Here is an 18516-nt window from a genome sequence, read left to right on the forward strand (position 1 = left end):
TCTGTCAGGTTGGATGGTAAATGTTGGTGGACAGCCATTTTCAGGTCTCTCCAGAGATGCTCAGTTGGGTTTTAGTCAGGGCTCTGGCAGGGCCATTCAAGAACAGTCACAGAGTTGTTGTGAAGCCACTCCTTCGTTATTTTAGCTGTGTGCTTAGGGTCATTGTGTTGTTGGAAGGTGAACCTTTGGCCCAGTCTGAGGTCCTGAGCACTCTGGCCGCATTCATCTTTCCCTCGATTGCAACCAATCATCCTGTCCCTGCAGCTGAAAAACACCCCCACAGCATGATGCTGCCACCACCATGCTTCACTGTTGGGACTGTATTGGACAGGTGATGAGCAGTGCCTGGTTTTCTCCACACATACCGCTTAGAATTAAGGCCAAAAAGTTCTATCTTGGTCTCATCAAACAAGAGAATCTTATTTCTCACCATCTTGGAGTCCTTCAGGTGTTTTTTCATGTGTCTTGCACTGAGGAGAGGCTTCCGTCGGGCCACTCTGCCATAAAGCCCCGACTGGTGGAGGGCTGCAGTGATGGTTGACTTTCTACAACTTTCTCCCATCTCCCGACTGCATCTCTGGAGCTCAGCCACAGTGATCTTTGGGTTCTTCTTTACCTCTCTCACCAAGGCTCTTCTCCCCCGATAGCTTAGTTTGGCCGGATGGCCAGCTCTAGGGAGGGTTCTGGTCGTCCCAAACGTCTTCCATTTAAGGATAATGGAGGCCACTGTGCTCTTAGGAACCTTAAGTGCAGCAGAATTTTTTTTGCAACCTTGGCCAGATCTGTGCCTTGCCACAATTCTGTCTCTGAGCTCTTCAGGCAGATCCTTTGACCTCATGATTCTCATTTGCTCTGACATGCACTGTGAGCTGTAAGGTCTTATATAGACAGGTGTGTGGCTTTCCTAATCAAGTCCAATCAGTATAATCAAACACAGCTGGACTCAAATAAAGGTGTAGAACTATCTCAAGGATGATCAGAAGAAATGGACAGCACCTGAGTTAAATATATGAGTGTCACAGCAAAGGGTCTGAATACTTAGGACCATGTGATATTTCAGTTTTTCTTTTTTAATAAATCTGCAAAAATGTCAACAATTCTGTGTTTTTCTGTCAATATGGGGTGCTGTGTGTACATTAATGAGGAAAAAAATGAACTTAATTGATTTTAGCAAATGGCTGCAATATAACAAAGAGTAAAAAAATTTAAGGGGGTCTGAATACTTTCCATACCCACTGTATATATAGAGAGAGAGAGAGACCTATAGTAATAAAATGTATTGCAACACATCATTCTTTATTTGCAGATGCCACTGGCCACTTGGTTTGATATTTTTTTTTATCTAATGACAATAATATACAATCCTTTATTATCATGTTTTAAGTGTTCAAATACTTTTATGGCCCTGAAAAGTCTTGATGGGCTATACAACCAGGCTGTGTAGGCAGTCGCCTTTCATTTCAAGGTGACGTGGGCCGCCTGTAGCAGTGGAGAGTCTGGTCAACAGGCAGAGAGAGACAGGCAGAGCTACTACTGCTGGTTGCCGCCCCTCTAGCCTCTGTCCTCCTTATCAGGGCCAGCTGGCTGCAAGGCCACAACCTCTCACTGCCAACTAATTGCCTCTGAATTAGACAATTAATGTGGCCTTGTAGAGGGCTGGGGTGTCTGACTAAAGGGACAGCGGTGAGCAGAAGGGTACCCGGCCTCTCCTCACCTCAGCAATGTATTATTTATGGGTCGTTGTGCTTGACAGTTTTACATTAACTTTGCTAATGGACTCTATAGGAGGGTTGTGACTTTTGGATCTGTGTTAAGTTGAATACAAATGGGGAAACTTGGGTAATTTTTTTTCCCTCCCTTCTTTGTCAAAGCACAAAGAATCTGCTCTCTTCTCAACTGCAGTTTAAAGGAGAGCGTTGCCTGAAGGGAAAGCCAGTGTACCAGCTTCAGATGGATAAAGGTGTAAAAGACGGGTCCCTGTCCACCCTCGGCACCCTCTTCAACGCTTCTGCTGTGCGTTTCTGTTGATTGATTGACGGCCTCTGTTGTGTGAGGGATTCTTGTGTCAGTCCGCAGTCGTAGATGAATGCAGAGTTTCCCTTACTTTGCCAAAACTGCCTCTCCGATGTACTTTTTTTGCCCTTTCTTGGAAGCGAGCAGTGCTGTTGCACCACAGTTAGAGCCTCTAGCAGATCGATTTTGTTTTCAAAGAGCCTAATTGTCGACATTGACTTGAACAGTTGTGTTCCGTTGATCTGCTCGTGCTGATTGTAGGCCACTAGCACAATGAAGTGTTCACATAACAGCCCCTGTCTTACAGTAGTGTTGAGAGATCGGACTGCATTGTGCATATGGGAACTGGATGGTCACCTCTGCTCCCCTCATTAGCTCCATTGGCTGTAATAGTGGTTATTGACTGGATGGAGCTATAAGCACCTGTAATATTAATGGCGTCTCTCCAAGCTGCGATGGATGAGTGCTGCGTTGGCTAGTGGTGCTGAGGATGCTCTTCTCTCAGCGCTTCATCCGCCACTTGTGCGCAGTGGCCATTCCTAACTCGGGGTTTGCTGGTGACCCTCACATATTCAGTCCTGTCCCATTTTGTTTGCTGTTAAATCTAAAGCACTAGTGAATATATGAGTTTTTTTTTTTTAATAGAAGTGGAGAAAAAAATTACTTAAAAAAACAAAAGATACAATGTGATATTGCAATACATTTGTCACAATATGAAATTGGCATATGAAATCTTAATTTAAGTATTACTTAATTAATATGGTTTTTCTCTCTTTTAACATCAGAGGTACTCTGCAGTTCAAAAGTTTGGCCTCAGTACGGGTTAGGATTTTTTTCAACAGGAATGCTTTAAATTGATCAATAGTGACATTCATTTAAAATGATTTTCATAATGTAGGCCTAATACAAGATTGTTATAATGGTAAAAAAGGTTAATATTTCAAATACTGTTCTTTTAAACTCTATTTATCAAAATATTCTGAGAAATATATATATCACGGTTTTTACAGATTATTAATGTTTTCAACATTGATAATAAGAAATTGTACTTGAACACCAAATCAGCATATTAGAATCATTTCTGAATAATCATGTGACACTGAAAACTGGAGTAATAATGGGGAAAATTCACCTTTGCCATCACAGGAATAAATTTACATTTTAATAATTTAACAAAATTTCTGTTTATTTTTGGTAAAATAAATGCAACCTTGATGAGTATAAGAAACCCCTTTCTGTTACTCATGTAGAGTACATTTATTTTATTTTTTTATGTATTTCAGCAAAAAACAATAGCTTACATTAGACCAGTATTCAGTGCCAGTATTCAGTAATGCAATATATCACGGTAATGAATATGCACGATATTGTTATCGTGGGCACTTCTAAATACCGTGAATAATTATATATTACAAATTCTTCCGAATTTGGAATGCATTTTAAAAATACTTTTCCCATCAACTGGTCAAAATGCACAACGCCGCTGTATGCTGCTTGAAAGATGCATGTGCTCTGATGTAAACAAGCACGCATGAGAAGCACATGGGGAACACGTGAGAGAGGCGCTGAATGAAAGCACATTCACTCTCTGACAGCAGATGGTGCTAAACAGCAGAAAATGCAGCCCTTACCCTGAAAACCTCATTAATAAAGCAGCTGCTACTTTCTAAAACATATTTAAATCATTTTAAATAGCCACTCAGATTTGTGTATTCGCTATGGTGTTCATCACAGCGCCAAATACTTAAATATTAGACTTAATAGGCTATTTATTTTCAAACTTTTTTTGTTCCATTTAAATCTGGACTACTTCTGGACTATTGTTTGAAAGTGTTTTGATTCTTTATTGTTCATTCACACTTTACATTAGGGCTTAATTTAGTTAACATACACTGCCAATGAAAAATTCTTCTGAACATCCATTAATCTTAGGCATTCCAATATTTAATAACATTGTTAAAATCAAACGTTGCAACTTTGTTACTTAATGAGCTAACATGAACTAAGACTTGTATTTTTTTAACAAAGATTAATAACTTCTGTAGCAATTGTAGCTATTGCTCATTGTGAATGTTAATGGTTAACTAATAAGATCTTATTGTAAAGTGATACCTATAGGTCTATATAGTTCTTTTGGACTTTCTAACTTTATATTTCGGTATTGCTTTATTGTATTTAAATGTTCATTTATTCTTGTTATAAGAAAAAAGTTATTAAACCTGTTATACTGTGTTATGACAACTTTTTTTAAATTAAATTTCAATACCGTGATATAAGCATTAGCAATTAATCGCAACAGGAAAATTTGATACTGGCATATCCCTAGTTTACATATTTAAAATGATCAACATATGACTTTTAAAAACAGTATCTTGGGTTATACCAAAAGATATCATAAAATCATATTGCAATTCTTTGTCTGTTGGAGCCTAAGAAACTCTTGCATCTTCCTCTTGTGGGGAAGTTGTGGCCTAATGGTTAGAGAGTTTGCCTCCTAACCCTAAGGTTGTGGGTTCGAGTCTCGCGCCGGCAGTACCACGACTGAGGTGCCCTTGAGCAAGGCACCGAACTCCCAACTGTTCTCCGGGCGCTGCAGCATAAATAGCTGCCCACTGCTCCGAGTGTGTATTCATGGTGTGTGTGTTCACTGCTGTGTGTGTGCACTTTGGATGGGTTAAATGCAGAGCACGAATTCTGAGTACGGGTCACCATAGGTGGCTGTATGTCACATCACTTTAGTTATTTTGTTATTTATTTATTTTTGTTGACACTAGTGTGATGATGTTTATAAGTACTAGGGGTGGGAATCTATGGGTATCTCACGATTCGATTCGATTACGATTCAGAGGCCCACGATTCGATTTGATTACGATTAACGATGCATTGATCACAATGTTGTCATATTACATCTACATAGTACATCTATTCGGGGTGGGAATCTTCAATCACTTCAGATCAGATCCGATTCTGGGAGTCACGATCCGATTCCAAAACGATTTTTGATCTACATTTTTTCCCCAATTAATTCTTCTGTTCTGCAAATACATCTTTAAAACTTTACATCTTAAAAAAATTGCAGTTATATGCTTTTTGTTTTATAGTTGGAATCTCTGTATGGCAGTACTTCCATCATAAAAACAGGGGTGTGAATCTTCACGAGTTTCATGCATCTAATAGTACTCTATTCCAAACAGCATAAATTAAAGCATATCTAAAGTAAAACACGGCGGGTGGAAGCACAGACTGTCAAGCAATGTGCACGTGTCTCACAGCGCAAATTCTGAGCAATGAAGCCTGCCACGTCTCTAGCACGCACATGTGCCATATGCGGGAAGAAATGTTCAGAATCGATACAGAATCGTTGAAGAGAGAATCGCGATGCATCGGAAAATAAGTACTAATAAGTACTATGTGTAAGGTCATTTAAATGGCTTAATGTCAGGGGAGATTTGTAAAATATTAAATCAAAAACCTTTTGTCACATCTAGATTTTCACCCATTACCCCAATTTCACTCACATGATTTATGCGTGTCTATTTGTTTTAACGTTTTAAACAAGAGAAAAAATGAATTTCGAATGTGATGTAAATGTGGTTTTCGTTCTGTGTTGTGTTTGTAGAAAGAGCTGATTTTCGATAGTTCTTTTTTCAAATTGTTAACTGTAAAAAGTCTGTGACACACCTTTAGGAGATATTTTAAATTACATGAGTCCTTATGGAGAGAGGAATATGTTGTTTATTTACTAGGCTGTATATAAAATAATATAGTGTCTCTTTATTTAAAAAGGTATTAAACAACCCTTAAAATACCACAAATTCACTCCTGTTTGGACAGACTGCTCACTAACCACTTGCAGTTTTTAAACGCTGTTTGAAGCTAACCACAAACCAATTTCCCCCCCCAGCATTAATATCATCTGCTCTCTGCCCAACTGTCTTCTCATTTTCTTCCTCATAGCCCTGATTATAAAGGGACTTCTCCCACGCAGCTCCTTAACCCTGTGTTTTATCTGATGGCATGGACCTAAATTATAACATTTAAATGATTTTCCTTCCCACCAATCCGTGTGGCACGGAAAGGCGACGGCTGTACCTTCCTCTTCTATAATAGACAAAAAGTAATGCACAAGTGTTTTGAACTCAGTATGCTGAGTAGCTTTCACTCTACTCTTAGATGAACACTGTTTCTTTTTTTTCCCTATGTCTCTGTCTGACAGCAGTTTTGAGGCAGTGCTGAATAAGGCCCAAAGTGCCATTGTCAGTGGCTGTTGCAGGATGCCGCTCTGAGCCGGCTGATAATTAAGAGGAGGGCCTGACAAATGGCTCTCATCAGATCGCTCATCTGGAACTGAGAGCACACGAAGGCTTTCAGGGAGGATAAACTGGGAGACGTCTCTTTGCTTTGCAATTTTTCATAACCTTCTGCGGCTCCTCCGAGAAGAGCAGAGCAAAGAGCTCTCTCTTTAAAACTCAACGTAGCTATGCCACACATAAGTGCCAAGTTCCCTGTCTGCCTCCTGTGACATATTCCTGATTTTTACTGGACTAATACACATGGCTTTTGTGTTGTGTACCACCACCAGTTTGGCTTTACTGGATCACTTGCCTATTTGGAAATGTTTTTATTGTGGTGTAAAATTCTTTTGTGCTTTTGTGAGATGTTTCTTACCTTCTGTTCTGGCACTGTCTGTGTATATAGAAACATCTACATTACGTCCAGATCACTTGCATCAGAACCTGAAGCAAAGAACATTATTCATGTTGGGAAATGAGAATGCATGTGTGTTATTTCTTTTTGTCAGCAGGTAATTTCATTGAAGAAGTTAGCTGATTATTTACAATATTGTTCAAAAGTTTAGGGCCACTATATCAGAAATATTTCAAATATGCTCAGTTGGTGCTCAGAAAAACATTTATGATTATCAATGTTGAAAGCATATGAAATACAAAAAATATAATTTATTTGAAGTCTGTCAAACCTCTTTTCTGTCATTTGGGGTTAATTAATTGCATCATTGCTTAATAAAAATTCATTTAAAAAAAAAAAAAAAGTACTGATCCCAAACTTTTGAATAGTATTATACATTGTATAAATTAGATTTTTAAAATCACACAACAAAAACCTTGCTGGCATTCTCACTCTGCACTTGTTTTGGGAGTATTTATTCAACATTTGAGGCAATTTAGAGCAAGGGAACATATTCGATGACTGTGCTTCTGTAAAATTAGTAGTTGGTAGCAAGCCATTGCATTACATAATGGTCAGGACAAAAGTGCTAGCTTAACTAAGAACAGTAGGACAAAGAATGCACTTGAAAACTGGTCAACTGGATCTGATGCTTTTAGACTAAATACTTATTGACTTTGATTTTCACTTTGCTATAGCACATTTAAAAGACAGGAAGGCCCTAAATTTGCCAAGCCCTAGCCTTTAATCTCTCTGAAATTCACTTTTTCATTTCTAATATGTTAAATAATGGAAATTATATTATATTTAGGGATGTAATGATTCACTCAACTCACGATTCGATTCACAATTTTATTTTATTTTTTAAACAAAATTAGATTTAAGATAAATTATACATTAAATGTGTCCTTTTAATGTTGCTTTGACAAAATGCTGCACATTTCTTTGTAAAATTGAAATATAACTATAATATACTAATATAGCACTTGATTATTATTGCTCTTTTGTTAATAGTTAAGTCTGTAAACTTAATATTTACAGATATTAGTCCATATCGCAATTTGATTTAAGTGTAATGACTTACTTTTTATTGATTAATTCAAAATTTGACATTCCGTGACATTCCGTGTTAAACTGTAAATTCTGTTTTTATGATTTCGCGATTCCATGCGTGTTTTCTGCATCACGGAAATCATAGGGCCCTAGTAGTTGTATCTTGGCAAAATATTGTCCATGCCATCAATGGAAAACCATCAATGGAAATGTTATTTATTTATATATCCCTTTATATGTATAAGTCTCAATTTAAAAAAAATTACCCTTATGACTGGTTTTGTGGTCCAGGGTCACACATGTCAATTCCAACCACCTGGCCTCATTCTGGTATGTAACGCCCATTTTTCATGATCCAAAAATATCGGGTTTGCATGATGAAGGAAATGCATTACATTGTGGGTTGTTAACTGTGTCCCGTTTCATATGTGAGTGTCTAGCTGCGATGTAGAAGGACATGTTTCTTTGTTTTGTCTACTGATCTCTACAGAGAGCAGTAGAATTCAATCAAGCTAATCCTCTGAATGTCTTCTCTATAAACCAGAGCAAGGCAGGATTCTGTGGAATTTGGTGTTCTTCAAGGTTGTTAGAAAATTGAGGGAAAAGCTCTTTTGTTAGGCTTTGAACATTGAAGTATGAACTTGCCTTGCTAAAAGTGCATCTTTACAGGACATTGATTAAAAACTCCAGACAAGTGCCTTTTTGTGAGTTTTTTCTTCTTCTTCTTCTTCTTTTGGACATGTTAGTCAGAATTACACCAGTGAATTTCTTCCCAAAACATTTAAAAACTTTATTAAATGGCTGCTGTTTTAAATTGGACTCTCTGCTGTTAATCTAAAGTAAGTACTGCAGCCTTGAAAACATGTAGAAAAGGATACAGAGGGTTTTGAAATCTCCAGAGAGAGGTCAGGTCATATAAAATGGCTCTCTTTGCTTTAAAAGCACCTTGGGTGACAAAGCCAGCCTAACTCGGAAAGAAAATCTGAATGAATAGTCCTCTCTTGTCTCTTTTTGAACCCTGGTCACACAGTTGGAGACTGATTTTTGAATTTCTATTGAAAACTTTTGACAGTTTAGTTTGCAAAGCCTTGCGAAGTGTTTGTGACAGAGCTGCAGCTATGCTCTTATGTAGAGAAGGAAGTCCATTTGGAAGACTTTCATTGCCACTTTTTATAAAAGAGGATCATGTAGCCAGACTCTCAAGATGCTCAAAGGGGTTATTAAGGCTATTTATTTATTTCATCAGCACTCCTGTGTCTTTCAAAGAAATACAGAGACTTGGACTTGATATTTGACGTAGTCACTGTCTCCGTCCTCAAGGCTTCATCAGATTCTTTGTTAAGTTGGTCAAGATGAAGAAAAAAAAAAAAAAAAAAAAAAGAACCAGTGTCATCATGCATGCATTGTCTAGTCTAGTATCTGTTCAGGGCTCACTTACCACGGTACTCATGTATTATTAGTCTTACAAATTAACATACTTTACATGAATGATGGGTTTAATTTAAACTCCGAATTAGTCAGTTCCCCAAGGTGTTATATTACTTTGTACAGCATCTGCAAATTTTAATTATCGCAATACTTCACCGAGTACACTGCACGCGGCATTACTTCTTGCTTGTATTGACCGTGCCGCTTCTCAACTTGTTCTCGTTGCGAGCTATTCAGATCTCGGTGTAATGGGGCTCTTTGTGTTTATTGTGGTTTTCACCTTGGCATTCATTTTTGCTGCAGCTAGCAAAATCTTCATGGTTTATTAAAACTACGTATAAGCGAGTAAAGATCAGAGAAGGAATGGGCTTTAAAAACATTGCATGCCAACACACTGCTACTAGATGCCAAGAGAAAAGAGATCAAATACCTTTGAAGTCCTTGAAAAATGAAGTTGAGAAATCATTAAACTAGTCGTCCACTGCTGCTCGATTGTGGGCTGTTTGTCTTGAAGCTGAAGTTAGAAATGCCGTTTTGCTCTGCTTTGGTGTGTTTTCTCAAGTGATTGTCAGCCGTTTAAATGAAAATAACTTTTTTTCTTTTTTTTTCTTCATAAAATGGATATATATGGAACATACTCGGGTATTACAGCCTATTTACACTCTTAAAAGTGAAAGCTTTTTATTGGCATTGGTGATTCCATGAAGAACCTTTAACTTTTAAAGGTTGTTTGCCTGGTATTAATTTTCATCTCTGGTGAATTAGTGTGGTCAGTGCTAAATGTAATTTTATTTAAAAAAAAGAAAAAGTAATTGTGAATTGCATTAACAATGCTAGCAATTTAGGGGATTATAATTTAAAATGTTTATTTATAAAATTACATAAATATAATAATTTGCAATTAGGTTCAACTGGTAGATACCAAGTTATCTTGAACTAACAATGAATCTTGTTTTACAGTATTTGTTCGTAATTAGTGTTGATTTAGAAAACGTATACATTTTAAATATGAATTAGTATGTGTCAAATTAACATTAACCATTAAACAAAGGGGATGGAACCTTAAAACTGTAAATTGTTATTACAATTAGTAATTTTTACTCTTTTTTTTTTTTTTTTTTTTTTTTTCACACATTTGTGGCTTTAGGGAAAACAACAGTCAGTTTGAACCATACAGTTACATCTGCAAGAATTATTTTGTATGCCAATCAGTATAGTGCTAAATATTTATTGTAATTGGTGTCTTTTTGTGCTAGGATCACCTAAAACTGATGATAATTCCAGGTGTAAACAGTGCCAGAGTTCAGGTACAGCTTCAGTATGATGCCTTCCCGATACTCATTTAACAAGGGGCCCCCGCATCTTAGCACCTTATCAGCTCCAGCCTCTCTCACACTCAGTCATGCTGTCCTCATCGCTGTGGCCGAGGGTGAGGGATTCTCCATGCTGTAAGTGGATTAAAACCTCACTGCATCCAGTTCCAGGCAGCAGTAGCATGGCTTGTCTGTCAAAGGTGGTGGATATTTTCACAGGTTTAGTCTGCGAACTTGATGGTGTGTTCCACCCCGAGTCCAGTTAAGAGCACCGTTTGTGCCTCCTCTCACCACGTACATGAAAAAACCAGCTCCAGCATCTTCCCACGCCCATTACAAACACAGTCTGCCAACGTGCTACATTCCCTAACGTGTGTACAGATATTGCAAGCTTAAGAAATGCCTGTGTACGTCTCTGTGTTTGCAAAGGGCTTGTCAGAAACTGCAGTGGCTGAGGGAACTTGAGCGTGGTTTGCGGAAAAGCCCATATGTCAAAGATATTGAATGCATTTGAGAGAGAGAAAACAAAATAGTGTATGGGATGGGTGGGAACGGGTACACTGCACAGAAGTCACACACAGTGTATAAGCAGGTATGCTGGGAATTCCAGGCTGTGTTTGGGATGTCCTCTGGAGTACTGAAATGCTACTTTTTGTAGCATCAGTCAAACTTGCTCTTTATTTCCCCCCACACCTTTCACATGATAGTACAGCATTGTGGTGAAAATTGCTTTACTGGTGGCTGGACAAATTAACAATTTAAGCTAAAGTCATACACAAATTCCATATACCTAGTTGTTTTGTGTCTTAAGGAGAAGAGTTTTTTTCGAGATGGATTTTCTTTATAAAACTTAAACCTATGTTATTTCTTTATAATACAATTTTGAAATGCTTCTTTAGGAACTAAATCATAGTAGCTTAATGTAACATTCCATTAGAATGAATAGAAGATTTCTGAGGATAATATTATTTATCAACTGTGTTTCCTCGCTGAATCAATCAGCTGTTTAAACGAATTGGTGGAATGAATGACTCAGTGACTCACTCATGCAGTGACTTGCCACCTTTTCTGTAACATCAAAACATTATTTATGCATTTGTAACTGCAGGTTAAATATGTTCATGTCCTGCATTATACAGCCTGTGTGAATGCATCTAAATGGCACTTCAGAATGATGCAGCTTCTGTGCCACCTCTGTATTGCAAACACAAATATTATTTGATTGGCAACAGCCCTATAGTGTCTTACTATTTGAATTTCTTAATTAAATTTAAGAATTTGACACACAAAATGATGCATACATTTGATTAGGTTAGAAAAATGGCCTTATAAACATAAAAATGCCCATAATAGATAATCAGTTATTCTTATTGGAAAAGTTATTTTCTCTTACTCCTGCAAACTAATCACTGCACAGAATATGAAGAATATCAAAAGCTTTTGGAGTCAGATGTCCTTTGACAGTCCTAAACCTGCCAAAATACCAGCACAATAACCCACTCAGCAAAATATTGTCTAATTACAATTGTTGACAAAATTCCAGAAAATATAGAGATACGTTTTTTTTTGTTTTTTTTGTCATTATCGCACACCCGTACTGCATATTGTATTGTATTGTATTGTTCATATGTTAAACTTTTCAGTTACATCACAATAATAGCCTGACATGAATTGGATGCATATAGCTGCTCTACTATATATAGGGCCTTTACATTGAGACCTTCAGATGTTAAAATGTGTTTTATCTTGTAATCAAGTCATCATCAGTTTCCTGGCCAACCACCCATAATTTAAAGTCTCCCTCTGTGTCATGGTATGTGGAGTGAGGATGTCAGGCTGGATTTGCCAGCACTGATGGGATGGTTCTGCTGTAACCTGGGCACCCTGGGCTGAGCAGGCGGGGAACTGCGGTATGTCCTTGATGAAGAACTCCGCTGCGACACGGCCTGTCCCTTTGACTCACGCTGAGCGCTTGATACTCGGGACGAGGAGGTCAGCCTGACCCACTTTCTGCCGCCTGCCCTTCTGTCATGTTGGGAAAGGTGGGCGAGAGGCCAGGGGTGAGTGGGCGGATGGGTGCACTGACTGTCAGCGAGCCTGTTTGCAATGGGGGTTACAAGACAGCGCTCCCGCTGTGGAACGCAGGTACATCTCAGCCCCCTGAGACAGTAATGGACAGGCACTCCCACAGAGCTCAGTGTCTGACTATTTTAATGTAGCTCCTCATCCTCAATGACTCCTACAGCTCTCTTCCTCCTCCTCTTCATCACTTCACTGCACTGCGGTGCTTCTGAGCTCCAGCTGTAATCTTACAATCAAGCATAAGACATACAGCAGTGTTAGCTGCTCATCATTTCATGTGTTGTGGAATATTTTTACACTCTAGAAGTCCTTTGTTATGTTCAGGAGTGACCGGCTAACCTTTGGTTTTACATGTGCGTGTAAAGATACTGTCAGACAGGACTTGCTTGTTAACATGTAGTGATATATGAGACAGACACAACTCATCAAAAAGTAAAACTCATTTTCTAGGTTGTACGCAGAGTCAAAAAAAAAAAAAAATGGGTGTTTCTTATGCATTTCACTGACAAGCAGGGCGGTGATGAATTTAGTCAGGATACATGTCCTACCTTAAGCGTGCAAAGATCTAAGGCATAGTAGCACTTCATGTTGTCATGAATAATCATGTCATCGACACGAAAAATTTGCAACCCATGTGGAAAACATGTATTTGTATATAAAATATGGAATGCATATATTTAAAAATGTGTGATAAAATGTCATCTAATAAGAGATCTTATATTTTTAATTAGTAATATATTGATAATAATTGTTATTTATACCATTGTATGAAATATGAATTTAAATATAAATTCATTTAAATATTTAAATTGTCATTTAAATATTTATATTAAAAAATCTATTATATATGTGATATAATGTAGAGGTCTTAATATATTAAAAGAAAAAAAAATCCCTTAAAGGTTGTTTTATAGCAAAACCCTGTTGGTCATGTATGGCATGCTGCTAATGTTCATAACATGCATTGGATTTGGTAGCTTTGTCCATCTGATAAAGAGTGGGCTTTTACACACATAAGCTGTCACACAGGTTTTGACTTCTTTTGGTCATTCCTTTCCTTTTTTCTCACTTTCTCTCTCTCTCACATACACATACACATGCACACACACACATACACACACACACACACACACACTCAAACTCAGTGTGTCAGAATGGCAGCTGGCCCTGCGGCTCTCCTGGTTAGTTCCCCTGATAGAGAGTTGGAGACAGACTGGACTGGTGCAGTAGTGCTTATTAGCCGTGTCTGTCTGCAGGAGCCCTGCTGAGCCAACCTTGAACCCTCCGGCCCCCAGCAGAGAAAGACGGAGAGACAGAGAAGAGAGAGGAAGGTTAAAGCAGTGGAGGACAAAAGCGAGAGTGTGACAGCCAGGAGAAGAGACCTGCCTGTCTGACCTGCATGTCCACTTAGCTAGTTGCCACCTAACCTGATAGAAGGTGGATACAGAATCATTGCTTTGAGCAAGAAAGTGATCTGTTTCATCTATTCAGTGATTCTTTCAGATTGTGAAACTCATGAGCTGAAGCATGTCCATCTGATGCATATTTATAATAATAATTAAAAAGTAGAAAGATCTTGCTTCATTTGCTCTCTTCAGCTTACCCTCCTGTTTTATCTGTTAAATACTCAAGCATTCAAAATGGCCAAATTGCACATTGCTATTGCAGTGCAGGCTTAAGTAATTGACGTTGTTGTTGTTGTTGTTTTTTCCAGGGAGAGAATGTGACGTTGTCTGCGTGACTAACCTTGGATATTGCAGTGTCTAGAGTTGCTGTGGCTGCTAAAGTGTTAATGCTTTACAAGATTAGGGTCTGTGGACAGATGCAGCTGGTTCAACAGTGGGTTATAAACTGCTCTGACCCACCTTTGTTTTTATGTGTGCATCTCATGACCTATCAGGTTCAGTTGTCCTGGAGAGCTCACCTTTATGGCCACTAATGGTTTCAGTACTGCTGACGCAGTCAGAGACTCCCTTACCTTGACATGTCGTTCCCTTCGTCTGCTGTTAAACATCTAACACGCACCTGCAGACATCCTTGATAGGCCCAGTGGAAACAGCCCATTATTGCCCTCATTAGATGTTATACGGTAGTTATTTCACACAAATTCATCACATATTAACCTAGACTGTGTGTTTGCTTAGCATTTTCATCTAATCGCCTCTCTCGTGAGCGATTCTCTTTCGGTAGGCTCGTTCCACACCAGACCAGCTCATGCAAAGATCCCAGAGCTTTTATATCACAGCCATCTGTCAATACAATTTGGTCAAATGATTTCAAAACCTGTGCGTTTCTAGTGTCTTAAGCCAAGTGGCTGGCTGAGCTCCAACTGGAACGCGCCGAGCATTAAGGCATGATGTGCGTTCAAGCCGCCTCCTGCTGATTCATCCCTCACATGCTGCAAAATTACCTTTTGCTCATTAAAGAATTGTGTAAGTTTAAAAAAAATAATTTGCATAATTCATTTCCCCCTGAGGAACGGGATGATTAATTAATTACTATGCTATTAAACGGGATCTTTTTTCTTCCTTTTTTTTTTTGATTAACCTCAGGGCATCCTTCATGTTTAGGAATTTTTCTTTGTCACACCAGTCTCAGTGCACTCGGACACGTGTGGGAATCTCAGAAGTTATGAAAAATCTCTGTGTAGTTAAAAATAGTTGAGTCAGGGGTTTTTATTATTGAGTTTAGGAGTCTCAATATTCTGCAATCGTCCTAATCGTCCTGCAATTTTTTTTTTGAGGCTGTCGTCTGCAGCAAGATGAATCTCTTTAATATATTTCTCTGGCCCGGTTGCTTTGCATAGTGCAGAAAAGATGACGCAGGCTCTGGGTTATAATACCCCAGTGTTTTATTCATATTTTCTTATTTGCAGGGACCATACATGCTTGCGATTGCTACACCGCCGTCTGGCAGCGCGCTATATGCTGCATGTAAATGAGGGTTTTAGGTACTACTGTAGTGTAATATCATGCGGGAGTCTCATTAACCTATAAACAACCTAAACACTTCTCTTATTCCCTTTCCTCCTACAGAACTCAATACGGCACAATCTCTCGTTGAACAAGTGTTTTCTCAAAGTGCCACGCTCCAAAGATGACCCGGGAAAGGTAAGCGTTCTCTTTTTCCTCCATATGTAGTGCTGTTTTATTCAGAAATGCAGGTTTTGTACATTCGCTAAATACAAAATGCCGCTTCCAGAGCAGATTCAGCCGTTAAAAAATGCATACGTATCCTTGTGAAAATAGATGAGAGCGAGCACTCGCAGTAATGTTTTAAAAGCACTTTCCGGAGCTCTCTCAGGGAGAGGAGAAAGTACTTCAGCCCGGCACTTACTGCACGAGAGGGGGGAAGACCACCACCTGCTTCTCCTCAGTCGGTGTACCGCTAGCGCGGCTCGCCGGACCAAAAACAGCCCAGACTGATTCACGTTTAGGCCAGAGTCCATAGCGATATACATCTCAAAATAAGCATGCACATCTGATAACACGTGTTTATTTTCTGAAATATATACAGTGTTGTCAGTGCATCAATACAGCATTGATGGACCCCGGTTAACCTGTTTTTTTTCTTCCATAAAGCACTGCTGCCAAAACACACACACACTCATTTCTCTGTATCCTCAGCCATCTTGTGCGAGCGCGTTCACGCACATACGCTCACAGTGCGACATAAAGAGAAGAGCCGAGGCATGCAGGGGATGGGGACTGAATGCTAATTTCATGTTCTGCTGTGATCCTCTGATATTGACACTCCTGGGATGTGCTCCACTAAATACAAAATAATCTATCGCTGGATGAATTCTATTCCGAATGCACGGCCAACATGCTTGCATCCCTAATGTTCAATTTGGAATTTGCCTCCTTCCACACAGCCCTCCCCCCTGGAAGGAGAACTTCAAAGCTGCGCGGGGCTCTCTTGATATGTTCCATCAATATTGTAATATGGCAGGAATATGGACCCTGCTGTTTGTGCAAGATAGTAACTGAGGCATGCTTCGCAGAGATGGCAAAAACAATTGTTCACTTCACCTTTGTGATCCGCAGCAGCTACTGAGAATGAGGAAGGCCGAACTTTGGATACAATCGCATTTGCCCTTGAGTAGACTTCTGGTCGGAGAGGTCTAGCCTGCGTTGAGACTGTCTTATTGATTTTTTTTTTTTCCCATTAGAATGAAAATTTCAATTAGAAGGCAGTTACCATTAAGCCAGTAGTTTGTAGTTTTGAAAGAAGTTTCTTATGTTCACAAAGGCTGCATTTATTTGTTAAAAAATGAAGAACAGTAATCTTGTGAAATGTTACAATTTAAATGAACTCTTTTCTATTTTAATGTTAAAATATATAATATAGACATTTTTCCAGACTTCATTGTCACACGATCCTTCAGTCTTTTCTCTCACTATTAATTAGTTTAATACAAATCTTGCCAACCCCATACTTTTGAACAGTATTATGTAATATATTTATATCTTCCCCATTTTAAGTTGTTTTGGATAAAAAGTCTACTTAGTGAATACTGTAATGTAAAGTGCTATGAAATGTTATAAATGTACTTCTTCATTTTGAAAAATGTAATACTTGATTTGCATTGGTCATTGTTAAGGGAGGTGTGTTAATGTTCTTTAGTGCATTTCTTTAATGGCTTTTAATTTTGGGGTTTAGCTGAGTTTATTATCTAAACAAGTAACCTCGACACAATCTTAATGTATTGCCCTACATTTCAGATTCATGTAAACTCGCCTTTCATGGATTTCTTTAAACGTTGCTTTCTCTCCAGGGATTGTGTTGCAGCCTACAGATACACCCCTCCCAAGGGCTTTCGGTTTTTCAAGATTTTTCAGCTAATTAAAAGGAACGCTACTCAGCCTCCCCTTCCACAGTGAAAGTATCTTGCAGTAGTTTTAATTTAAATTACGTCTGCTAGGTGTAACAGACTGCCAGCGTTCTCAGTCACCTTCAGCTGTCCTTCATCGTCACTGCATCAATTACAGGAACATGGTTATTTAAATTGAAATAAAGAACATGTTTGTTACAGGGAAACTGTAATGCATGTTATGCACTCTGATGGTCTGATGTTGGAATATAATGCGTAAATTGTGATGCAAGGTGAAGATCGTGTTTCACCGTTTGTTAAACTATTTGAGAGTAGCTGTACTTATCTAGTCTATTTATTGTGTGGGAGCACTCACTACCTTTAGTATTTAACATTTTAAGCTACTCATGCTACATTAGAATTTATAAAGAAACTGAAGACCCTTTCACATCAGCACACCTCTCAACTCAAGTGCCATGTGCTCTTTATCAATTTGCATAGAATAGATAATATGTATAGTATGATGATTTATTCTTTGAATGTCAGGATAAGCTTTTGATGTTTTTACTGCACACGTCGCTCTCTAATGATACGTCATGCATATTCCTTGCTTAATCTTGCTTAAAGCTCACCAAGCCTGCATTTATTTGATCCAAAATACAGCAGGAACAGTAACATTTTGAAATATTTTTACTATTTAAAATAACTGTTTTATATTTGTAAATATTTTAAATTGTAATTTATTTGTGTGATTTCAAAGCTATATTTTTAGCATCATTACTCCAGACGCATGATCCTTCAGAAATCATTCTTAAATTCTGATTTGCTGCTCAAAAATAATTTATTATGTTGAAAACAGCTCAGTAGATTTTTTTTCAGGTTTCTTTGATGAACAGAAAGTTCAGAAGAACAGCATTTATCTGAAATAGAAATTGTATGAAAAGTTGCTGCAGAGAAAAAAAAACGTTGCTGGAGACGGACTTGAATGCAAACTAATTGTCTGCCAGCAGGAGGCACTGTGAGAGCAGTAGAACCAGTGGTTTCTCCAGTAACGGCTGTAATCAAAGCAGCTCCGCTTTTGAACGCATCTTTATCAGATAAAATGAAAATGCCATCGAAAATTTTCTG

General features: G+C 38.4%; 1 protein-coding gene across 1 annotated transcript in view; it reads left to right on the forward strand.

Moving 5' to 3' along the window:
- LOC109098297 (forkhead box protein J3-like) overlaps positions 1-18516 on the forward strand; it is a 101264-nt gene that overhangs the window by 56037 nt on the left and 26711 nt on the right. The window contains exon 3 of the mRNA XM_042734086.1: positions 15611-15685. Coding sequence (XP_042590020.1) covers positions 15611-15685 — 75 coding nt within the window. The remainder of the gene's footprint in view (positions 1-15610; positions 15686-18516) is intronic.

Source organism: Cyprinus carpio, chromosome B11, assembly GCF_018340385.1.
Source record: "Cyprinus carpio isolate SPL01 chromosome B11, ASM1834038v1, whole genome shotgun sequence".
NCBI classification, from domain to species: domain Eukaryota; kingdom Metazoa; phylum Chordata; class Actinopteri; order Cypriniformes; family Cyprinidae; genus Cyprinus; species Cyprinus carpio.